The 25,331-nt window shown below is 43.7% G+C and overlaps 1 protein-coding gene across 1 annotated transcript in view; it reads left to right on the top strand.

Moving 5' to 3' along the window:
- Nucleotides 1-2,294: 2,294 nt before the first annotated feature.
- Nucleotides 2,295-25,331, top strand: part of CHST11 (carbohydrate sulfotransferase 11) — a 156,774-nt gene continuing 133,737 nt past the window's right edge. Inside the window, exon 1 of the mRNA XM_039721026.1 lies at nt 2,295-2,526. Within this exon, the coding sequence (XP_039576960.1) occupies nt 2,409-2,526 (118 nt within the window). The 5' untranslated portion in view covers nt 2,295-2,408. The remainder of the gene's footprint in view (nt 2,527-25,331) is intronic.

Genomic DNA, 25,331 nt, shown 5'->3' with positions numbered 1-25,331 from the left:
ACCCACCTGGAAAGACAACTGTGTTTCCTTATGTTACCTCAGTTATGCTCTTTTTTTTGTAGGAAAACAAAAAACTGGCTGTCTCAAAAATAGGCTGCTGCATTTCATTGTCCTGACTCACCAGGAAGGTTGTCATAGTTGGAAATTTGCAGAGATGCTGTAAGCATTTGGGTGGATGTTGAGTTTATAATCGCCAGTGCCCATAATGATGCTATTGCTTTATAATGTTCTTTTAAAAGCAAATGGCAACACAGCTGGTGATTTTCTTCTCAATGCTTTAAAACTCTCCATCATTCCATTAGAGGACAATGCTCACAAAACAAAAAAAAAAAAAGAAAAGAAAAAAGAAAAAAAGAGGTAACTATTGTTAAGCCACACTGAAAAACCGTCCACCTTCTGTAACAGCATAAAGCATTTCTCTTCTTGTGTAACTTGGCTGAGTATTGAGTTCTAGGCTTTTCCCCTCAGTCCTCGATGTCTTATGCAGGCTCCTGGAGACAGTCCAGTTCTTTCTGTTAAAATACTGCCGTTGCTGTTGTGCTGCAGCACATGTATTGCCAGGGCATGCTGAAATGCCAGGCTCTGCTCCTGGTTGACTTTTGCTGGCTGCCTTAATGACCCAATCCGCCACTTTGATGCATTACATAGAAATGCTTCTCTTTGTCTAGTGCTTTTCATAGAATGACTTTTTCTCACGTTTGCAGTTTGGACTTAAAAGAGAAAAACAAATTTAAAGCTTCCTTTACATTAGGAAGACTAGAAAATGGTCACTGCATATTAAAACTGCTAAAAGAAAAAAACAGAGAAAATCTAGAGAAAGTAAGCAAAATGTTGTGTAAAACCTTTGTTAATGAACAATGAAATTTGTTTCTGATAAAAGGAACTCCAGGCCAAAACTAAATAATCTACTCCTTTGCAAAAGCCTAATTAATTACTGGTTTATCCTTGAGGTAAAACCTTTGGGTTTTGGAAAGCGGAAATTGAAAACTCTGATGACTTTGCATGTTTCTGTCACAATTAACTGGGAATGAACACTCATACCTTCTGGGTTTGTTTGCTTGTTTGTTTTGTTTCGGGTTGTTTGTTTGTGGGGTTTGCCTCTTCTGAGGGGGCAAGGGTGGGAGGGAATGGAAGTGGGAAGGGTTTTTTTAGCTTAAAGTACGTTTTACTCCACTTGCTTCCCCCAGCTTTGGATTCAGACTGTTCAGGGCTATTTTCATTTTAAAGACCCCTCCCCCAGCTCATCGGAAGAGCAGAAAGAAGCGCCAGGGGAAAAAAATCTCTACACGGGAAGATGGTATCAGCATCTTCAGTTTAGCAAAAAGAAAATTAATAGCAAAGCGGTATTTGGGAGCGTCAGGGGAACAAACAGAACTGTCACCACCGCACAAAGATGAATGGTATATTGCTAAGAAGACATTTCGATTCAGCACTGTGCTTTCAACACCTGTGTAGCTCAGAGCGAGAGGATAATCCCATTTAGAGAGCTGTGCCGTGCGGTTCGCGCTGGGAAGCCTCGCTCGGGACACAGAGCCCCGGCTCCCCAGCAGCCCCGGCTGTCCCGCACGATGCTCGCTTGGGCACGGCCGAGCCTTTTGTTCTGCAGCTCGCAGCTCCTCGGCATTCCTGCCACGTACGGGCTCGTATCTCATCGCCGGCTGCTGCTCTCCGCACCCAAAGGTAGATCCACCTTCGGCGGGGCAAGGACCCTTTGGTTCCACTGACAAATGAGCAGTGTTCGTTAATGCAGAGAACCTACAAGTCTCGGGTTTGGAAACAAAAGCAGCCCCTTTCATTTCTGTCGGGCCCGGTGGCACTGTTTGCCCCGGGATGGTTCCGTGCGCCTCAAGTTGGCGTTTGCGCCGCGGGTAACATGAACAGCTCCCGGCCGGGACAGCACGGCACCGCAAAACACCACGGCAGGGACCGGCTGCAACAGAACTGCGGAGCGAGGGGAGACCTGCAAGGATTTAGGGTTAGCGGAGCGACGGGCACCACTGAGAGCGCGAGAGGAGAATTTCTCTCCAGGAACGGGGCGCCGGGCAGAGCCAGGCAGGAACGGATGCTCCTGCCCGCCGGCGGCTGCCGGACCCCGCTCCCCTGAAGAGGGCGAGTGACCCAGAGGTGGTCAAGTTCACGGGCAGCGGGGCCGCTCGGACGGCGGCTGCCGGACGCCCTCGGGGCCGTGAGGGGCAGTGAGGGCGCGGCGCCGCAGCCCCTCGGGGCCGCCCGGCTCGTCCCCGCCCGCCGCCGCCGCCGGGCGGGACCATCATTAACGCCCCCCGGCGCGGGGCGCGGGTGCTCGGGCATCCTCCGGCGGCGGCTCCTCGGCGCGGAGCGGGCGCGGAGCGGCTCCCAGCGCCAGCCCTGCGCGCTCCGCCGCCCTCTCTGCGCCGCCGGACAACGCCATGAAGCCGGCGGTACTGGAAGTAATGAGGATGAACCGGGTGTGCAGGATGGTCCTGGTCACTTCCGTGGGCTCCTTCATTCTCGTCATCTTCTATTTCCAAAGTATGTTGCACCCAGGTAGGGCACCGCAACGGCGCCGGCACCGCCGAGGGCAGCGCCCTCCTCGCTCCCTGCCGGCGCAGGTGGCAGCCGCCCCGGGAGCCCCGCCGGCTGCCCCCGGCTCCAGCTCTCGGCTCCCGGCGGCACTGCGGCAGGCGCGGGGCTCGGCGGCGGCGGGCGGGCAAGGTCGCCTCGCCCCCCGCAGGAAACTTCCCGCGGGAGGGAGGAAAGTTGGCTTGTTTAAGGATTTTGTTATTTTCCGCTTTGTATCGTGCGCTTGGTGAGGGGGAACGGGAGACGACGGCGGCTGGGGAGCGCTTCGTGGCTGAGGGGCGGCGGGAGCTGCCCGGTCCCCGCGGGTCCCCCTCGCCGGGAGCGGGACGCCAGCTTCCACCTCCTGTCAGGGGTCGCGGGCCTTCGTCTTCCCATCTTTTCGTTTTTGGAAGCGTCAGGAACACCGCGGCCGAGCAAGGGCACCCGCTACCGCCGGCGGCAGCTCCGCTCCGGCTCGCCCGAGTTGTGTGGAGCGGCAGGGGCGGCTGCCCGGCCCGGCCCGGGCCCTGCCCGCCGCGCTGCTGCCCGGCCCGGCCGCGTCCCGCTCTTCGGGCGGCCGAGGAGCCCCGGGTGGAGCCGCTGGCTGGGCACGGATGCCCGCAGGGACGCAGGCTGCGGAGCGCTGTGCAGGGGCGCAGGGATCACCTCGGCTCCACACCTTAAAGAGACTTTAGCTTCCCGGTTTCCCTCATCCTAGGGACGGACCTGTACCGGGGGCAGTGGATGCTGGCTCCCAGGGAAGTCCCACGTAGATCAGCTACTGATTCACACAAAGGTGGGCTTGGGCTGTGGAAACTTCACGAAGTGTCAGCTGTGTGCACAGACCCCTCGTGGATGCTTTGTGCAGCTTGGTAAAATTTGTCCAACATGGCAAAAAAAAAATCATTTTGGTCTGTCTGTCTCACTCTTTCCCCCTTCTGCCTGAGAAATGACGTGGGAATTGCACTTGCAGTGTCTTTCTGGAGGGATCTGACAGCTGAGCAGAGGAGCGATGCTGGTGAGAGGGAGTGATGCCTCTTCGTGGGCCAGCAGCTGTAGCTGGCAGGCTGGCTGCACTCCTCAGCAGGCGAGCCTTCCCCGCCGTACCTGCTATTGTCTTCTGCCGGCTCTCAAGCGTCCTGCCTACAGGCACATAGCTGTAGATGATAAGGGAATTGCAGTAAAAGGAAAAAGGATCTATTCAGATCGACTTTTTCTTTCCCTGTTTGTGGCTCCCGTAGTTGCCATATGTGCATGTGGCACTTAGAGACGTAGTTTAGTGGTGGACTTGGCAGTGCTGAGTTAGTGGTTGGACTCAGTCTCAGAGGTCTTTTCCAACCTAAATGATTCTACGAGAAGTGATTTTTCCTTAAACTTTCTGGAGAGTTTTTCATCAAATGGTAGAGGCTTGGTGCACTGAGAGAATTAGGAATCAGTAGATCTGCTGTTCTGTGGTGAAGCCAAGTCCTGTTTGGTGTTTTTCTATCAGCTGCCTGCTCCTCCAGAGTTGGTATAATTTGCTTGATGAATGTGTTCTTGTATGGTGCCCATCTGTGTTAATACCTGTCGACTTCTTGGAAAAATTAGCATATTTCTTCTTTTTCCTGCTGTGTCTGTGCCATGCTTACTGGTTTCACAAGGAGTGCTCAGTCCTTAGCAGACCTGGAGAAGGCTTTATTTCTGCTCTTCAAGGCACCATGCAGAATTATGGGTTGCAACATGGCTTCACCAATTTAATAGAAGTGTGATATTTTAATTGGTGGATTTCCACAGATTATATAGTTTGCTCACATATTCAGAAAATTTGGCCAAGACTTATTATTTCCCCTTGTTTCAGATGAATTACACTGCTGGAACACAACTTAACATTTAGTAGGTGAGAGATTAGGCTAAATATTCTTCTGTGAATTTTTGAATGTAGAAAAATCATTGTTTAAGAATTCTCAATATGCTCTACAGTTAACTATTGGAGATTATGGCTTTTTGTTCATTGTATTATGAGGCTATAAATAGGCTGATATTTTAGTACAGTTCAAAGGATTTAGCATAAGCTCTGAGGAGAGAATGCGAAGCTGTGAAATAACCGGGAGGATAATGTGCACCCATGTCATGTGTGACATGTATTTAGGTTGTTAGTGTGAGTGGAGTAGGAAATAAATAGAACATAACCTGTATTTTGCCTTTTTCATCATAACTTATTCTGATTTTTTATTTTTTGTGGGCTGTTTCCATAGCAGAAACTGCTGGCAAGTTCTCGAGTTCCGCTTTAGTCATGCGCAGAGTGGGTTCCCCACGGTTTGTGGGGCTCAGACTGCTGCTCCCCCAGGTGTCTGTTATGCCATTGTACATGGTACCATCCTGGTAACGCAACTGATAGATGAATGTAGAGTTCCTGAAGGATCAGGAAGGAGGGAGGTGGTAGACCCGTGAATGTGGTATACGTTGGGTAGTGGATAATTTTTAGGAATTAAGTCTTTTTTTGTAACATGTGCTCGTAACCTTTCTTGTGAGTCAGAATTCAACGGAGCCAGATCCTGGGCAGAGTATGTCAGGACTGGAGGTATTAAGAGCTTTCAAAATCTTGGTTAATGTCCTTTTTGTTGTTGAGGGGGGTTCTAAATTCTACCTGGTCTCCACTGCGGCATGTCTTTGGATGGCTGCAGGAGGGAGCTGTCTCTCATCTCTGGCGTGTCAGTGTCACTGTTGTGACATGCTCTTGCTTACCATGCTCTCTGGCAGAGGCACTTTGCAATCAGAATTAGATGAAAAATTCCCACCCAAACCTTTTGGAGAGAAAATAAGGTTTTCAGATAAATCCTCAACGAGAAGTGTCAGGTCCTTACTGTCAGTTTCTTGAGCCCCAGAGTTCTCTCAGTGAGTTTCAGGAGGCTGCTTACAGAACTGTCTCGTCAGTTTCAGGTGAGAGAAAGTGAAGGTGAAAGGTGCTAGGAGGCCACCAGATGATGAGTCTAACCCCATCCGCGTTAAGAATTTATCTGTTAGAGGGGATTTTCCATTTCAGGAGATCTGAATATGGAACTCTTGCTAGAAATGTTTGAGACACAAATTTCTGCTGATAGGTTTGTTTTTTTTTCCTTTGGGGTAAAAAGAAAAGAAAATGACGTAGTTAACAGAAACCTTTTTTAAAAAAAAAAGACAAAAACCCCAAACAACACAAACACACCTAATGTCTGAAGCTGGGAAGATGAGCTTAGCCTTGTCTTTGCAAAAGCATATGATGTATCCCTTGTTCCGTATCTCAAATACCAACACATTCATGCTGGAAGGAAATCAGGTGGTTTTTACTGTATCTTCTCTTTTTGGCTGTGTTCCCATTCTTTGTTGGGAAGCCAGCTGTAAATGTGCTGTTTGGTTATTGCACCTTTGCGTTGTCTTGAGTTTTGTCAGAGATTGCCAAAGAGCTGGGAACCCACCCTCCCAAGTTAAGTTCCCAACCAGTTGTTGAGGGAAGGTGAATTGTGCAGCTCTCCAGTGCTCAGGACCACTGTGAAGAAAATGCTGGAGATCATCCTGGCTGTTGTGGCTTATCTGAAGCTATGTTGGGTCCTGAGGGAAGAAGTGGTAGTGGGGACTTCGATGTGTTTTCCTATTGCCTGTCTAGCCTTTACTGAAAAAAAAACATGTTGCGGTGTTTGCTGTAGCTGGAGATATAGCAATATATAGCTGATTTTCCCTGTCTCTTTTGCTCAAATATTTTCCCCTTTCACTCTCCTGCCATGTGCTATCTAGATAACTGAGTGCAAGCTTATTTTTGCTCCATGCTCCTGGAACTTCTGTCTGTGTGAAATAGGGCAGTCTTGGGGTTTTATGTGATAGCCCATCATAGCTTTATCTGCTGTGTTTCCCGTGAAATCAGTTTGCTCACTGGTCTTTAGCCTGCCTACACTTTAACAGATGTGTTTGCTTTGTTCTGTAGGCTTCCCAGCTGCAGCAGGCAGAGGACTGTGAGTCACTCCTGTGAGGCAGGAGCTGCTCTGCCAGGCTGGGGGTCACACTGGTGGTGTGTTAGGATCCCCCAAAGTGTGAAATTCCTCACAGAGGCAGGATAATTAATACCATCTTTATCTTACCTCAGACAGGTTTATGAAACTGACTTATTCTAAACCTGATTCCCTTCCCATCCCTCCCACTTGCACTTTTTTCCTCAGTTTTCCATCTCCTGTTTTAGTGTTGCACTGCTCTCCTCTGGATGCTGACGAAGGTTAGATCTTGCAGGTCAGACTTGCCTCATCTCCATGATCATCTCAGTTACACATGCAGCACTGTATGGCTGATAGCTGACGTCTGCCTTTGCTCAAATATCAGAACAACTCAGACCACAGGAGATTTTTTTCCTTATGTCTGAAGACAAGCTCACCATTGGTTTTGATGGCAGATTCTGTTTGAAAATCAATGCAGCAGTCTCCCATCTTGCAATTGATCCTTGCTTTCTCTCTTGCTTACAAAGGAGAATGAGATCTGCAAGGCAGTTGGGTATGTGGCATTCCTTTGATGGACCCTGTATACTGATTTTAAATTATTCTGTTTGGGGTACAGAGAAATTTGACAGCCACAAGAACTGGCCCTCATTTAATTGCATGCAATGAAATCCATCCCCCAGAAACCCTGCCGTGTGCTGTATCTGTTTGTTGGTGTCCCTGTAAAAGCTTTTCATAGCTTTCCATGGAACTGTCATCAGTGTGAGCAAACCTACTCTGGTCACTCTGCTCAAAGAAACGGGTAGTCTGGAACTGCTTTGAGTTGAGAGTTAAGCTGCCCTTTGTATCTTGTGAAAATCTTCTTGGTTGGTGAATATGAATCTTATTAGAAGAGCAGCTTTTTCTATTGCAGTGCAAATGAGTGTAGGTCGGTTTTTGCAACAACTGCTCGCTGAACTGAAGAAATAAAAATGTCTCTGTGCAAAAATTACCTGGGTAATTATGTCGCAGTCATGTCTTATAATGTTTTAACTTATCAGGATATTTATTACTCCACTGTTATATTTTCTACTATGTAGCTTTTTATAAGTTTTTTTATTATTATTACTGTGTATCAATATTGGGAATATATGTCCTAACTTTCAGAGCACAGGCACTCTATTCACAGATGTGAAGTGTCATGAATTAGCTTAATTAACTTTTCCAGAGATAAAGTCAGTATGCATGGAAACTTTGTCTTGAACTTAGTAAAACAGCATCTAGAGCAGAAATGTCCAGTGCTTTTTATGAATAAATTGATACAATTGATTGGTTTCAACTAGTATCTTATTTTTATTTCATATTCAGAAATATGAGCATCTTTCTGAATTCTAAAGTTGCTTCCATTACGTTTCAGAAGTGGCAGGTAGTTTATCTTGTGCTGTACCATGTAATTAACTCTAAAAGTGGTTCAGACAATTGGAAGAAATTAGATTCATGTTAGTTTTTCCAAAGCCAGCATTACTGTATTTTGTTTGACTGTTGCCAGATGTACTATATCAAATCCTGCCTGACAAAGCTGCTGCAGTTGTCCTTGTGTGAATGTCATTCTAGCACAGTTTTTTTTCCTCTCAAGCCTTTTGGGCTGATGCATATGTATTATGTATCAACTCTAAGATGATCCTGAGGGAGTTAAGAACTGGGATGGGAGACACAATGATTTGAATCTGATGGGTTTTTTTCTGATTGTTCGTGCTGTTCAAAGCAAACGTTTGAGTTCTGTGTGTGACTTGAAGTGTCAACGTACATAAAATGAAGCATAAGATGCATGGGTGAAGGGCCCACTTGAAATCAATGAAAAGAGGAGTTTTCCCCTTCACATTAAAAGAACGAAATTAAGTTCAGGAATGTGTAGGCCTGGCATGTCCAGGATAAAGATGAAGACTTGTCTGTGGTGGGTTACTTAGATTCAGCAGCCACTTACTGTCTTACAAGGATAATATTTCAAAGCATGTTCATACTTTGGATGTTCCTGTTCCCTGTAGCTCAATCATGTAGGATCTCTGTGGACAAAGTATTTGTCCTTACAGTCACAATTCCAACTGAGTTCATTTAATTCCTCCTTATTTGTGTTTCAGTACCCAGGTTATAGATATTATCCTTTTGTTATGGGCAGAATTCTTGTGTGTGACCAAGTGGTGTTTCTGGCACAAGCCTCGTGCTCTTAGCTAGAAGTTGAGACCACCAGAGACTACTGTGAACCAGTGAAAGAATTCAGTTCCTAATTATCTGCAGTTAATGCCACAGGGATTTTCTTGGATTTCAATTTTGTGACTGTAATCAGCGGTGGGTGCAGTATGTTCCCCCTTTGATGTAATTGTTTGGCACCTGAAACTCGGGTTTCATGGATAAACCAAAATTTTACCACATATACGCTTGGGCTCTGGGTTGCTTCTCTTGTGTAATGTTTTCATCCTCCACTTTTCATTTAATGCTGATCAATGCATATGGTTTGTTTTCTTGCCCTCTCCACATGTTCCTTCATAAGGAGCTAGCTATTGGGGAGATTGTCTGGAGTAGATCCCTTCTGTGAAACTGAAATTGTAAGTTTCCACATCAGTGGCCCATGTTAGATTTCAGTTTCCTCCCCTGTGTTCTCTGGGGCTGTCATAACACCTGTAGCATCACTAGGAATTAATTAATGGAAGGCAGCAACTTGTGCACAAATTAGGAGCACTTATCCATAAGGAATAAAGGAATGAGGGTGCTGACTATCCCGTGGCAGTGTGCATCCTCTGCTCTGCCCTTCCTGTGACGTCCGATCCCTGCAGGCTGGTGGGGAGCCCCTCAGGCAGGACATGGGAGCTGCATGAGGGGAGGCATGTCTGTGGGAGCTGTGTGTTTTGCTAGTTCCACTCTGAGAGCTCAGAGATTGAAAAGCTCTGTGGCAGCAAGCCTCAGAGAGCCACAGTGGATAACAGGACTCTCATTTCTGTGATATGCTAACAGGACTTTGGATAACAGCGTGGTATAAGTAGGTGCAGCACAGACATTTGTTAATTTGCAGCAAGGAAGCTTTGTGTCCATGGGAGTCAAGGAAGGCTTCCTTGTGTAAAAAAAAATTCACTGCCTTACGCATTTAACATTTAAATATCCAAGGTTTTTGGAGTTATTTTAAAATAGTAATGCTTTTTTGGGTTGCTTTTTACACTGTGCCCAGTGTTGGCAATGAAAGCAGATGACGGTTTTTCTTTTGGTCATATTAATTTTACACATTAGAGATGAGGTCCTGAATGAGGCATTAACATTCAAGTTACAAGCATCAGAAGGGGATGTTATTTAAAAGAAATAAAATTAGATGGCTGCCACTGGAACATTTGAAGGAAAATGTTCATGAGAACACACTAACTGACATTGAGGCTAGATTTGGAAACTAAGTGTTTCATGTCTTTTCCCCTGACAAATTTGAATCTGTGCATTAAAAAAGCTGAGTATGAACACTTGTAAAATGCTGACTGGAAAAAAAAAAAAAAAAGAGGGCTTTGCACACAATGTGTGTGAATGTGCACATGCACTCACCCACCTTCCCACCCTCTACAAAGTCTGTAGTTGGTGGCCCAGGTAATCCAAATGCACTGATTTCTGAAGTGCAAACCTTTTTCTCCTAACAAGGCTGCTGTAAGGAGTATTAAGTTCTTTGATATTAAAAGAAATCCCAGAAGTGCCACGTGCTCCACATAGGTGCCTTTGTTATTTTACTAAGTGAAATGAGTGGTAAGTGTGGTTTCTCATTTCTGCTACTCTTTCTCAACTTACACATTTGGAAACATCAAGGTTTACAGAGGAATCGTTTTATTAATTCCTTGTAGAAGGCTGTAGAGGCTGTGGAAGAGCCAGGATTTTTATAGTTTGTCAGGGTATCAATTTAAACAGTAAGAATGCCTCTTCAAGGTAGCCTTCATCTTGTTTGTGCTAGGCTGTAGACACTGAGGGATGACTTTGCTCCGTTACTATCAATCACTGCTGCGATGGCTTCACACTCCTATGAAAAAACGGAAAAAGGTTCTGGGGGAAATGGAAAATACAATCAATGCAATCAAGCAGAATTTCTCACAGCACTGTGATTCTGGGGGTTTGGGAGATGGTAGCTCTATCCAACACATGCCATGGAGGTAGGTGGACTGCACCGTGCGAAAACAGGTGTGAAATGCTCACATCCTGTAAATGTTGTCTGCCTTTCCTTTGGCAGGGGGAGGCAGCCTTGGTTTCAAGGACATGAGTAAAGTGATCAGTGCGTGGTTTTGCAGGATCAGGCCCCTCTTTGTCTCTTCTCCAGGAGGTAAAAGAGCAGGATTTCATCCTCAGCTGTGCTCAATCTGCAGAGGAACTGCTGCTGCTGCTTTGAGTATTGTCTCAAGCTAAAAGATGCCCTCCTTAGTCATCTTAATATCAAAAGATTGTCTCTTTTTATGTTATTTGGCTGAGTGATAAGAGACATAGATTTTAATTGCAGAGTGCACATATATTATCCACAAGGAATAAAAGTCTTTGTTGGGTTTCAATCCACTTCTTGAACACATTGTACTCTGTAAAAAGCAGAGAACTGTGGGATTCTTTTTTTTTTCTTTTTGTCTTTTATTCATCTTTAAGACATGGACACTCAAGATAGGTGGGCTTCTGGACCCTTAGAGTAATGCCTTCTTAATTAGTTTAATAAATGACATTGTAGCTAGTAATTTTCATGCTTTTTTGGCTGTTAAATGATTGTATGAAAGAATCAAAAACTTTAAAATGCATAGCTTGTAGGGATTTTTGAATTAGGCAAGGTAGACATATAATTAATAAGATGACTGTAATTGGATCTCCTGGATGATCTTTACTGTAATACCTTGTCTTAAAACAAAGAGCTTTAGGTAGTTAAAATCCTTTTAACGACTATTTGCATTATAGCGCTTTAAAGCTGATTGATATGCAGGCAGAACATAAACGTCTGTATTATCTGAAGTGACCTGACATGGAATAGCACATTCTGCACCCATGCTGGTGGGTACCAGGAGCTGAATATGTCCTTCTAGTAATCTGTATTTTTACAGCAGGAAGTGGTGGCAGAAAATTTATAGTAACTGAGGAGGAGAGCCTTAACAGTATTTAAACACTTGGTGATTAATAAAATGTGTCAGTTGGTGTCATAAATACAAAATGATAAAGCCTGTCTTGATTGTGTATTTTGGTCTTGGTTAACTTCTAAAGTACATTTGAGTTTCTAGATAGTGATAAGCGTTTTATCTTTAGAATTAAGTATGTGTATGTGTGCACATAATTATGAAGTTGAAGTTACTGCTAATCATTGGGGTGATAAAGCAGAGTGTGATAGACTGCAGGGGTGTCTGTGGACACGTGCACTTCCAGGCACTGTTGTGTCCCACTTGCTGGATTTGTTAATTGTTACAGGATCAGTCAGCTGGACATTGTGCAGACTTCCTGCCACCGTGGCACTGGCAATCCTGTGGACTGTGCCAGATAATCTCTGCCTCTCCACATTCCTTCTCTTCCCAAATCAGTTTTACTTGTCCTTTGTGGCAAGGTTAGGGAAGCTCAGATAGGGTGAACGTGGCTCCCTGCTAGGGTGTTGAGTTTGGGGTAAGACATAAGATTTTCCTTTTTTTTTTTTTTTTTTTCCTGAAAGGTGTACACTGAGTGGTTGGAATTTGCTGGTGGGTGGATGGCACGAGGTCTGCATAATGGGCTGGAGGAGACCGTGGTTGCTTTTCAGTTGATTTTAGTGAGTTCTGGGTCAAGTCTACTGTGCTACAGCAGAGGATTTTGGATTGTACAAAGGGTATACTTTTCCCTTGGATGTAGAAATATAGGATTGCAGGCTTGGGTGGAGCCCTGAACTCTTTCTCCCCTGTAAATCTGGGTCAGTTCCATTGGCTAGGTTAGATCAATTCTGGATCAAAGGTACTATAATGAAGAGCAGAATTTGTCCCTCTGTGTCTTCCTACAGACCAATATACAGTAGAACAACAACAACAGCTTTGCTTGTCTGTTTTCCCACCTACTTGTCCTTTCTACAGTCAAGAGAATATAATTTTTTTTTCCTATAGAGATGCATGCTTGAAGTATTGAGAGGGCTGCTGCCTATTTTCAATAGCTTCAGTAGAAATTACATTGACAGACAAGCTGCATGTAACCATCAGCATGCAGATCATCAATAGGATCAAAGCTTTCTTCTCCTGTATAGCTTCTCTGTCTCATGCAGAAAAGGCTATTAATATTTCTGGTGCAGCAGCAAAAATGTAATTGCATTAAAGAAAAAAAACAGTGAAAAAAGTTGGGGCTTCTAGAGCTATTAACTATTTTGAGATAAAACTTGTTTGAGATGCTAAATTAGCTGAAATAGATGATATAAGACAGACGTGATTTAATTAAAATTGTCTTCGTATATGGCTGTCTTGAGCCAGCTTGTGGTTGTTTTGTGGTTTGTTTTTGTTTCCTTTTTTTCTTTCTCTCCTCCCCAGAGCACATCAGTGTTGCTGGTGAGTCTTTCCCCATTCTGTGCCTGTTTCCTGGAACACTTTTAAAGAAAATCTTCCAGAGCAGAGAGAGGAGAATATTTGCAGAGGATGCAAAACAAAATGCATGATAACACAGTACTGTGAGAACTCTGTGCAGCTAGAAATGTCTCATTCCCCCCAGTGCGCCTGGGCACCAAGGGAAACAGGTCATAATTCTTGTTTGTCCAAAATAGCTAGGGGTTTTTGCCACTGCCAGTCTTTACAGAGGCTTTTCCCCCCTTCCTTTTAGACTTTTAGGTTTGGTGTGTTTGTTTGTGTGTTATCTTTTTCTTGTTTCTGCATTCATTGGGATGTGACCAGGAGATTTATTTTAGGTTCCCATTCCAGCCGTGTGGGGATCTCTTGTCATCAGATTGTACCTCAGCCACTCCTACTTTGCCAGAATGGTTTATGCCTGGTGTAGTTTTTCAGCATTTTGAGAGCCTGTAAACACTGCTGAGTGTCAAGCCATGTGTGTTGTATGTTGGTTAGTGGCGAGTCTGTGCTTTCATGCTGTCTGTTGCCGTTGAAGCTTTATGCCTGGTGTAGTTTTTCAGCATTTTGAGAGCCTGTAAACACTGCTGAGTGTCAAGCCATGTGTGTTGTATGTTGGTTAGTGGCGAGTCTGCTTTCATGCTGTCTGTTGCCGTTGAAGTTTCACTGGGAGCAAGTTAGGAGAGGTGTTTCCGGAAATCTTTAAGAATTTGGGTCCAACTGTACTTCTGGGGCAGTTGATACTTACTTTAATCAGAAGGCTTCAAAATGGTCCACAAAGTAGGTCCATGCTTTCTTTTTCACTCTATAGCTAGGGACACTGAGGCATGGTCAGGAAGGGTATGTGTGCTGGGATTTGTTTCATGGTTTTCCACCAGGCTAGTGGCACATTCAGGAATAAAACTGGAGGTATGCGGTGGATTTCTTTAGCTTATATGATGTGAGGCTTGCAATTCCCTATAGGCTTGGAATAGACTGTATGCAAACTAGATATCAGGCACAACCCAATTCCCGGCGCTCAGCCCAAGTAACACCTCTGCAGCCCCCTTCAAGTGTGCTCTCTGCTTGTGAGGATGATGGTTGTGGCCAGTCTTGTGTCCTGTGGAGTGCTCCTAACAGGAAAATGCTCCTGGTGCAGATACATGGGGCTTTGAGAGCTCCTTTTGAAAGCTCCTGTACAAAGTGTTGCCTCCATGAGACCTCACTGAGGTGGAGGCCACACCTGTGCCTCGAAGTCTGTTTTCCGGAATAGCAACCCTGACTTATGCTTGATAGTGTTGTGCTTGGACAGCTTTTGCCAGTGAAGGTTTTACTGGATCAATATAGGTGGAAAAAAGCTCTGCCTCTTCTCTTTTCATTTTCTTTTACCTCTTTGTCCAGGTCTGCTAGAGGTTTTGCCAGCAAATCTAAGTTTACTAAAATAAGGAAGAAAAAAAAAGCACATACAATGAAACTGTATCCTTTCTATGGTCTTGCTATGTGAGCCAAGCTTTTACATGTTGATCAAGCTGATATGCATGATGCATCCTGGGTTTTCATTCATGCACCGATGTTTAACATAGCTGTAAATTAAAATATTGCCTCTCTGTAAAGTGTGTTGTCCCTGCACTTTGCTCATTTGTCTCTTATTGCAGTTTTAAAGTCAAAGTCATGAAAGTATCAGCAGCTGTCTCTGTGAGGGGCTGCAGCTGCTGGCTGATGCTCTCTCAGATCCTTCCCTTTTAGACCCCCATGTTTCTGTGGTGCCTATGGGACATTGTTGATATTTGTTCCTTGAAAAAGGAAACTTTGGTGCAGCTTTTCATGAATGTTTGCTCAGAGCAGCCTCAGATCTCAATCTAGCATCTTTTTCAGTTTCTGTGAATTCTGGGGCATTAAAGTAATGCTTCCTGCAGTGCACGGTGGGGAAATTGAAGCTACTTAATGTGTTTGAAAGGGTATTTTTTACCTCAGTCTTGGAAACAACATGTTTCCCATCTGTCTTGCTGAACATGTGTGATTGTTTCCCACAGGTGCACAGGACTAAGAACTGCAGTGAGGCATTTTGAAGAGATGGACTTGTTGTCATCACTGCAAGGCATCTAGGAATGCTTTTCTTCCTACCTTTTCTCTCCTCTGCTGACCTCTAAGTTTCTGTATCCCCCTCACAGTCAAGCATAATAAAAGATATATCTGTGTCTGAAGTTCTGGTGCTTGTCTGCTTCTTGCTCATCCGTTAGATTAATTTTGCATTGAATTATGAAAAATGTTGCTCTGTCACAAGTTGTGGCTAGTAGTGGATTGCTTGGACACTACGTTTGTTCAAATGTTCGGGAGAGGGGCCACTTTAAAATTTCAATTATAGCCTAAAAATACACATGGTGTCTTTTTTTCACATTTGACTCCCTTGCTGGAAATAGCAGGGTTCTGTCATGTTTGTCATGTTTCCTAGCTGCAGGCAGTTTTAAGCACAATGTAGCAAACTGGAAAAATGTGCACCCATCTTCCTCAAGTGAGGGCATGTGGTAATGGTGCTATGGCCATATCAAATACTGCACACGTGGAAATTACAGGAGCGGGACTTTGAGCAGACAACCAGTGTTTACATGCTTAATTTCTGTAATAGCCCTTTCAGTTCCCATCTGTTCCTGTGCCCTTTGGCAAATGGGTTTGCTGTTTTCTGACACATGAAAATGTTGTCAAGTTCAGGGAAAAAATAATGGATTTTATTTAATTGCTTCTTTCTTTGCCCGTTGTAATTTGGTCCTTGGGGAGAAGAGGTTGATCCCAGGAAGCAGGGAAGCTTTGTCTTCCCAGGCTGCCAATAATCTGTGAGTACAGCTCAAGGTTGGCAGGTCAGTTGCAAGTTGAGCACTTATGCCTCAAATGCATCTCACTTTCTCATATGCAAGCAAGGCAGCTGCAAGAGAGTTGTGCTGTAAATGAACGTGATCTGAGAACCCCGTGTTTCTGCACTCATGGCTAAAGTGTGACTGGGAAGGGTGAAGGGTGTTGATCCAGAACAGATGGTGCAAAGATGAGTTCCTGTTCAAGTGGACCAAAACAATTGGCTGTCAGGAAGGAGGGGTTGGTTCCTGCCTTGCTTTTATCTCTATTCTTGCTCTTCTGCAGCGCCAGGGCACAGTCCACCTTTGTGGCTCAACTGAAGCATGGTCCTTATGGCAGGCACAAAGCAGAGGTTGAGGGCAGGAGTCTGATGGGCCTGACATGCAGTGGCAACAGTGATGTGTGTTACAGAGCTTCTCTGAACCTGCACAGTTAACATAGGTAGGGGGGTATCACCAGCACAATGGAAAAGCAAATTACTGCTGAAAACAATTGCTGGCTACCAAAACGGATAATTCTGACAGCTTTATTCAAATTCAAATGTGAACACGGGCATGACCCCAATTACCACCTCACTTCTGCAATTTCTTTGAAATGGGTTTGTGTCAGATACAGGCTACATGGGAGCTCCGAGGTATGGATGGAGAAAACACTCATCCTTTCATTACTGCTGGAGTAGGGGTATGTACACCCATGTCTGCAGCATGATAAAACAAGCACAGGTTGTCTGTAGCTTCCCATTTGTGTTCTTCCCTGCATATCTTGAAATGCCTTTTACCAATACTGTGAGCTTGTGCTCTGTAAGTTGGTCCTGTGGCCTCCTTCCTGGGACAGGCAGTGTCCTGCTTTGTAGGGCACTGGGCTGAGCTGTCTCTGTGAGCAGCGTGCTCTCATGGTATCTGTGTTGGGATGGGCTGTGCCCCTGCAATGTTCTTGTGTGGGTCACCTGCTGTGTTGGGAGACCAGGTTGTAGTAAACTGGCCAAATAAGTAAAAACTAACCTCCTTCCTAGCATGTGTCCATGACTTCAGTGGTTGGAGGAGCTGGGAGTTCAACCTAGTGAGCTTCAGGCTTACTACTGAATGATCGTGTCTTTGGACAATGTCAGTGGTACATGGACAAGCACTCTGGGAAGGAAGGGATGGTCCTGGTGACAGAGGTGCTACTCTAGGAAGGTTGGTCCAGTTAATTGAGATATCTTGGTTCCATCAGGGTTCTGGCAGTAGGCTTGCTAGCTCATTTTTATGATTTACTAACTTACCAACTCCTGAAGAAGCTCTTCTGGCAGCCCTCACAGATGGCCTTGGGCTGCAGAGGAGCCCAGAGACAAGTGGTAGGCAGTGAGAAGAATTTGCTGTGCCAGTTGATCCACCACCATGGTCATAAGGGTTTCATGTTTCGTGTAGTGGGTTGCAGTTAACCTTAGCTTCTTAGACTTTTCTCAGTTTTGGATGCTAAATATGAGTATACTTTCAGGACAGAAAGCAAAGGCATAATGTAGGAGGAGCAGTCCCTCCTAGGGGAATCTATTTCATCAGAAATATTTATTCAAAGGAAAGCCAGTAACTTCCAGCTAAAAGGATACACATAGCCTGGCACGTGTTCACAGAGGAGTAGGACTGGCTTTCCAAGTGTGTGATCCCTGGTAGAGCTGGCTGGTGACAGGCAAGAACATTTCAGGTCATGGCTTTTGTTGCTTCCTCTTCTTCTGCCTGCTGGTCCTTTTATCTTGCTCTGGTGGTGCTGGCATGCAAACCACTCTCTGCTATTCCATGCTGGGCCATTCCTAACGGTTCATGTTGGTGTGCCTCTCAAGCTGGAACTGGTGGTGAAGCAGGCAAAAGCTGATCAAAGCACATGTCTAATTGGATTTTTAGATCTTGCTTTTAAAATGTGGGATTTTCAGATACTCCCATTAGTGAGCATTAGTACTGAGGAGAAATATGTCACCAGGTAGGGGTTTTTTGAGTCAGAATTTCAGTATAATTAAAAAGAGATTATTGAACTTAATATTGTTAAAAGAAATGCTTTCATGAAATAAAGAACACCACTGGAACCTCTGGGTGCAAGTAGGAAGTGTGCTGAGCCATTGCCTGCAGCTTGATGTTAAAGCAAGAGAAGCGTTTTTGTACGTGTGGGAAAAGGGAGCTGCTGCACACTGGGGCTTCTTACTCTTTGCTCTGCAGAAGGCTCGTCTGGAGGGAGGGAATTGTACTTCTGAAAGACTGAGCAGAAGAAACGTGGATTCAGCTGAGAAGTGTCAACCTAACTAGCAACAGATTCTGCAGTTTGTGTTGGAATAATACATTGATAAGTAAAATTTTAATTATTAATTTACATTTTTATCCTTTTGCCATGTATCCTAGTTAATTTGCAAATGAATATTCTTTTGCAGTGTTGCCATGCTTTTCATTCTGACAGTCACCACCTTAGGGCTGGGTTATCAGTGCTAACACATACTTCAAATTAAATTGGGAGGTAACAGTGAGAGCAGTTTATCTTCAGCAGTAAGGACAAGCTCTCCTAATTCTCAGTCATGTGTCACTCAATTCCATTATGACAGGAATATATTAATCCTTTCTTATGAGCAATTTAGTATGCCACTTTCTACTGCTAAGGCTTGCATTTTTATAATGCATTATTGATTAATATTGTTAGGGTTTGTGTTTCACCACTGGTTATTCTTAGCTGTGATTTCTGTCTTGTACTTGACTGCTTTTGTTTTTCCTGAAATATGTTACTCCGGGGCAATGCTGCTGGAGGAGGAAGGTATTTCCACCTGTGCACAGGACTGACTGGGAAGCACAAGTTAACAGGATGGCCAAGAATGCTTAGAAGCCATAGGAGAATTTATTAGGACTTTTCTAGCAAGACTGGCAGTGGATTTGTTTGGTATTTTTATTTTGATCTTTCCATGCTTGCTGTAGAACCGCAATGGCAGAGCAGTCATGCTGCTTGGTTTTTTTCAGGGTCTACTATAGTGCTGGCAGTGTGGGTGTTGCCAGTTCTCCTTGAAGGAAGGCAAGAAGACAAAGCAGATACAACACTGACATGAAAAACAAATGAATCTTGTTTTATCTTCATATATTGTCTGAAAAAACCCCCCAAATCTTCCTGATTTACATTAGTCTGAAAGAGACAAGATTTCATGGCATCCAAGAGCTCAGTCTTGGGCTTGGACTTCTGGTGAAGCCAAACTGTAAATGGAAAGTTTAAGTGATCTGGCTGTAAAAATTTACGTTTGTGGAAGGAGAATTTGAATTTCTGTCAATTTATACAATGGTATCTCTGCAAAGGGGATCTTAATTGCAAGACTGACAATTTGGGTCGTGTTTGAAATTGATTCAGAGATTGGCCCTTGATAACTTTGGGTCTGTTTCCAAAGCTGACTTGTGAGTAAGACTGAGGATCAAAGCCTAAATGTCATTTTGTTTCAAGCTTGAGTGTCAGACTGAGGCATCTTACTTTAAAGTGGGATTTTGTTCCATACTTAAACTTCAACTGAAAAATTCACCATTGTACTGAAAATCTTCACTCTTTGAGGCTTAAAAGACTTATTGAAGATGAAGGTGAGACTGTGTACTTGTAAGCATTATAAGAAGAGACTTCAGTAAAAATAAAAAAGTGCAAGTGGCATGGAGAATTCTGGCAAAAGAGAATTGTTGCTAGGGAGTTAAGGATGAATGTTTGAAGGCAGTGGCTTTGTCTGTGTTTGAAGTTGCAGCATTTATGAGTAGGGATGTGCTGCCCTCCCTCAGGGAAGGAGGCTGGGCAGGATTGGGTAGCCTTCAGAGGACAGCAGCTTTGGTGGGGGTTAGTCACTTGTAGCTGCTGCTGCATCATTGTGTAGGACTAATGTGCTTATGGCTAACAGTGATGAAAAGCCAATCCAGGGAATGTTTTCAGAAACACGCTTACAGATGTGCCTGTAGCTGTAGGTTACATCTTTAAATCACCCTTACACACACGGCTTTCAAAATCAGGTCATTGGCATAGCTGAAGTGGAGGAAAACACTCATTCCATGGAATCATCTTTCTGCCTGTCCTCACCTGTGTGAGGTACTACAGTGACAGCTGGGAGGGGAGGGTGAACAGCATGGGGTTGCCAGGAGGTCACAGGTGGAAGGCATAGGGAAATGCTGTGAAAAAAAACAGGGGTAAAACACTTGGATGTGCATTTGGAGCAGGAGTCTGTTCATTTTTTGAAACCATTCTGTATTTCCTATGTTAGTTTTCTGTGTGTCACCTGATGTGTGTCACCTGCATACAGTTGTCCTTGTCTGCTCTGACTGCTCCAGCCCCACTGCTCTGGCATCTCTGGCACTTACCTGTTTGATCAGGCACTTCAGCAGAATCATGTTTTTTGGTGGGATGTGTGTGCCTGTGCGTGTCTCGGGCAGTTTTTAGGGAGTGGGTGCCTTGGCCCAGGAAGTCAGTGTGGTGTGAGAGCTGCTGGGGAGGTGCAGCTGCAAACAGGCAGGTCGGGGCAGGCGACACCATGTGCAGTCACAGCCAGGTGAGCTCTCAGGGTGGCCCTACCCCAGCTCCATCAGAGCTGGAGTCTTAGCATCAGAGTTTCAGCAAGAAGCAGATTTACTGTTGTCTCTAAGTTGATTCCTTCTATTTTCCCTTTCCAGTAAGTGAATCTGGAGGGGACTGTAACAGAGCCAGTTAAAGATTGGTACAGGGAAGAGGCACGTCTCTTTAGAAATTGCAAAGAATGCAACATTTGGCGAGAACGGCTGTGTCTTTTTTGGCAGGATCCAAAGAGCTCAGAAAGCATTTTCTCTTCATTAGTGATCCAAATTTTATGATAACTTCTGTGTTTTGGAGGCATTCTCAACAAGGATGAGATTATATAATTACTAAATCCAAGATTTCTTATGTTTTAAGAAGAACTTATGAAGCTTTGAATGTGGACTGGGTGCTGAAAATATTCTGGTTCTAGGTCACCTCTACATCTCCCTGGGGCACAGAGAGCACTGCAAGCCAAGAGGATCTGTGTCGGTCTAAGCTGCTTCAGGGTCTGCTTTCAGGTCAAGTGAAAGTTTCCTGGGAATGCTCTGTGACGTGGACACAAATGAGATGAGAAAGGGTTTTTTTCTTTTATTTTTACTTAACTTTTTTATTCCAAGCTCAGTGTAAGCTCTCTGACCTCCAACACATCCTAACAATAGTTTTTGGTGGTGCTATAAAAATTTTATTTTGTTTCAAACTGTTTCTGGTGGCTTTGAACCAGCCCCAGAGTCTTAATTAAACATTTTTGATCAGGCATGACTCCACAGTATCCTTTGCCTTTGGTGTTTTGTTTTATTTAGTCACTAGACTATTTCTCTATGTAGAACACTGCAGCACTGTCATCTGACTTCCTTTGTTAGTATTCCATTAAAAATTATTTTGACCTTTTTCTGTCTTTATTTAACTTTTCATTGACCCTTCCTTTCCTTTTTCTTATCTCCTGCTGCAAAATTGCTTGTTTTCAAAGCTTACCTTGCTTAAGGAAGTTGAAACTCTTGAGTTCTGTCTGCTTTACTCAATTGAGATGAAATTGTATCCCTCAGGTGAAGCAAGGAAAAGAAACTTTGTGACTTCATGTTTTTCAGAAGGGAGCCCATGGCACTGAGCTGTGGGGATTGGTGTTCCCTCTGCCTTGTGAGGCTGTTCTACGTGGCCAAGGGAATCAGCCAAAGGAACTTCATATCCTGGTGGTTATGCCCTCTCCTTCCAGCACCTTTAATTGCTGTCCTCAATGAACAGTTTAGTAGTTTCTTGCTTTCATAGCTACTTTATGGTGGTTATGCCCTCTCCTTCCAGCACCTTTAATTGCTGTCCTCAATGAACAGCTTTCATAGCTACTTTGTGTTAGAGAAATTCAGCAAAATGAGAGAGGAGAAAACTTAAAAGCTCTTTTTCTTTTTTTTTTGTGTGTGTAAGATTATGGAAAAGGTATTTAAGAAGAAATTAAAAGAAAAGTTTCTCATTTCTTATTTTGTCACTGAGCTACAACAGTCTTTTTATAGCATGGTTTTGTAGGATCACTATCAGTTAACTGACCTACAGCATCTGAAATTGCTAGTTCTCCATGGGGAAGTTTAAGTACTTGGCAGCTTGGTTTTGGGCTCTGCCTTCAGCTTTTCCCATTTAGTGTCATTAGAATTCAGAGAATTTAAAACATAAAATACTTACTAATGTGTATTATTTATTTAATTCAAAACCCACCTTTCTGAAGTGACAACCAGCCCTCCTCCCCAGGGACCGCTGTTTACTCATCTAGCTATATATATACGTATATGAAAGATCACCTGCTGAGTCATCCTGGTCCATGCTGAGCACTTCTCATTTATTTCCATACTTTGCTTGTAAGTTCTGCTACTTGGAATGTCTGTGGTTATGTTAAGATTTTGACACAGTGGGAAATCTGTGAGCAAAGTGAGACCTAATTTGAATCCAACATCTGAAGAAAGCATGCAAACCTGAATTTCAGAAGTCACCTGTAGGACAGCCACTTAAGTGCAAGATGCTTCCTGCATGTTTTGTTGCAGATGGGAAAGAAGTTGTGCATGAACTAGTAGAGTAGCATTTGTCCTGGTGTCTGAACCTTCTCAGCACTGTGTGATGGTTGGCCCAGGAGGCTGTACAAACAGTGATTTAAACTGCTGAATACTCCCAGGATTACTGGATGAGGGCCTCATGCTAGAGATATTTGCCTGTATCAGTATATTTTACACTTCTACGCAGTGCCACCCTGTATATTTGGTTGAGTTTGTTGCTAAGGAACTTGAAATGTCTTCGAATTTGATGTGAAATAAATGGTACTAAATGATGTTGAGATGAAGAACTAGAATGTAATCCATGTTCATTCTATCAGTGAATTGTGCATGTGAATTCTATATCTAATATAAGGGAACAACACTAAAATAGATTTGGCATGTGCTTTGTGTTGGCTGAGGGGATGCAGGGCTTTAATGCTAATTTGTGACAATGGATATGAAGCACTGCTTGGCAAATGAAAGTGTTCCCTTGATAAACATCTTTTTCCAACATGCTGTGCTTTTCCTGCTGCATCTCATGCTTCATGCAATGATATTTAGGAGGGTATTTGAATACAGGTTAGTGCTAATGGGCTGCAAGCGTAATTCATGTTGTCCCTGTTGTATTTGGGAATTTCCTCTTCTGTCCTGTCTTGACTTCTGTTCCTGTGTATGTGATCACAGCAACAAATTTTAAGTCATCCTTTTATATCCATCAAGTTTCTTAGTAATTATGTGACTAGGTTTTTTTTTTTTTAATTTTGGTGTAATTTGGCAATATCTGAGTTCAGTTGTTGGCAAATGTATCAACACAACATGGGATCTACAGCTTATAATGTCTCCTATCACAGGGAAAAGCTGTGTGGTAAAAAGCTGATTCACCACAGAATCTTTGGAGACTTGTGGTGAAAAGCACAATCTTTGGCTGTGTGAGTTGAGCAAATTAAGTGGCTGAGATAAAGTCATGTAGGTGAAGAGCAAGGTGAGTTCAAAGGTATGTCAACCAGGTATGCACCCTGAAAGCATTGAATGGTTAAAAAAACCCCAAACCAGCCCTGCTCATGGTAGGCTTTGCAGTGTGTCATAAAGCACATGACAGATTTAATCAGGGTTTGCTGTAGAACACCAGAAGGGCAATGAAACACCAGTAATAATTAACATCTTCAAGGCTGAATTTCAATGTGACCCATACACCATTAAAATGAATGAGTGCTTGAGGGAATGCCTAAGAGAAACCTGTGTTTGTCAAGCAAAGGTTCATTCTTACAGACATGCTGTGTATCACTTGGTAAGTAGATACCACATGTGTAGGTGAATCAAGGCGCTGATGTACGTGAAAGAGGTTTTAATTCTGATTTTTAAAAATAATTGACCAGTATTTGAATAAAGAATAAAATTTAGTGAAGCATAAAAAAAGAGGTGAGGTTTTTCCCCTCTCCTTAGTTAATTATTAATGACTTCCCGAACAGTTCCCAACTCATCTCTTCCATTGGATGGAGGGAAACAAAGAAGGAATTTGAGTTGAATACCTGCAAGTTGAGTGTATTGAGTGGGGTGGGAGGTCACCTGGCTTTGTGTCCAGTTTCCAGTTAGTGGCAGGGAATTGTTTGCGGAAGTCAAGTTCTTAGCCATGGCTCAAGCCAAGTGGATTCTTCACTTTATTCAAAACCTGCATGTATTGTTTGCACTGAGAGAGATGCCTCCTTTGGAAGTGGAGTCCCAAAATACCTTGTGTATGACACCATAAACTTTTGGACTTTCCACAATTTAGAGGGGAGGATTTTTTCCAAAGCTTGGCATCTGGCTGCAACAGGAACTTTCTGCACCAACTTTCTTAGGTCAAAGGCACTCAGTAAAGCAGCTGTACCAGGATGACAACTGCTTCCACAATATCCTTGTCTGAAATGCACAGAGCTCCTTGCTATAAAGTGCCTGGGTCTTTCCTTCAGTGTTAGCTGTAGGTGCTTCACTCCGGTGAGGGGAGACTGCTACTTGACAAGAAGGACACAAGATGAGGGAGACCTGATTATTTTTAAAAATAATGGACAAATATACATACTTTGGGTATGAATAAATTATCCACCAGAATAATTTTTTGAAAAGAAGGAAGATAAATAATATAGATGAGTGTTAAACCTTTAAATACTTTATAAAATGTGTCTTAGAATATGGCTACCTGCAGCAGTAAGAAGCAATGATCTGTCCTGAACATGACTCCCTAGAATAACTAACCTGAGTCAAGCCTTAATGCACTGAGGACATGTGGCAGTCATAATTGCTTTAGTCCACCTGGCAAATATATAGGTTTTACTTGAAAGAAAGCACTGAATTTTGGATCTCTATGTGCTTGAAAAGAAAACACTATTAGATACTTCAGTTCCAGCCTCCAAAGGCCGATTTAGATCTGTATGCCACAAAATACATAATAACTGCACCTGTTCTTGGGTCTTTCCTGTGATGTGGCTGTTGTGTTTTGTTCTAGGTTGATTTGGGGTTTTTTGAGCAATTTACCTGTTTTGCTCATTCCAAAAGTCTAAAATATGACAAGATAATGGCACAAGTCAATGGTGATGTTGCTAATGACTTTCTTAGGCCAAATCACAGATCCTTTTGGGGATCTTGTGGACTGCAAGGCAGAATGTGGGCACAGACTAAAGCACATCTTGAAAATGCAGAAAAATATATTAAAAAAAAATCTTGTTAAGGTTCTGACAGCAGATTTTCACTCTGAATCTCTCCTATGATGTCACACCACCCTCATTCCCCAGTTAGTCAGTTAAATGAACAGTTCAAGCTACTGGGTATAGTTGAGCATTCCAATGCTGGGCTGAGTTCTTTCTTGTGGCCTGGTCCAGTTATAATTGATCCCAATTCTCCTTATCCAGCAGCCTGATCCAAGGGCCATCACTGTAATAACAGTGCATTGTTTTTCCTGCTAGGATGTGCCCATGATACATTAGCTGCTG

Source organism: Passer montanus, unplaced genomic scaffold, assembly GCF_014805655.1.
Source record: "Passer montanus isolate IOZ18808 unplaced genomic scaffold, ASM1480565v1 scaffold106, whole genome shotgun sequence".
Lineage (NCBI taxonomy): Eukaryota > Metazoa > Chordata > Aves > Passeriformes > Passeridae > Passer > Passer montanus.
The sequence above is the reverse complement of the archived record's forward strand: the minus strand, read 5'-3'. Positions and strand labels throughout refer to the sequence as shown.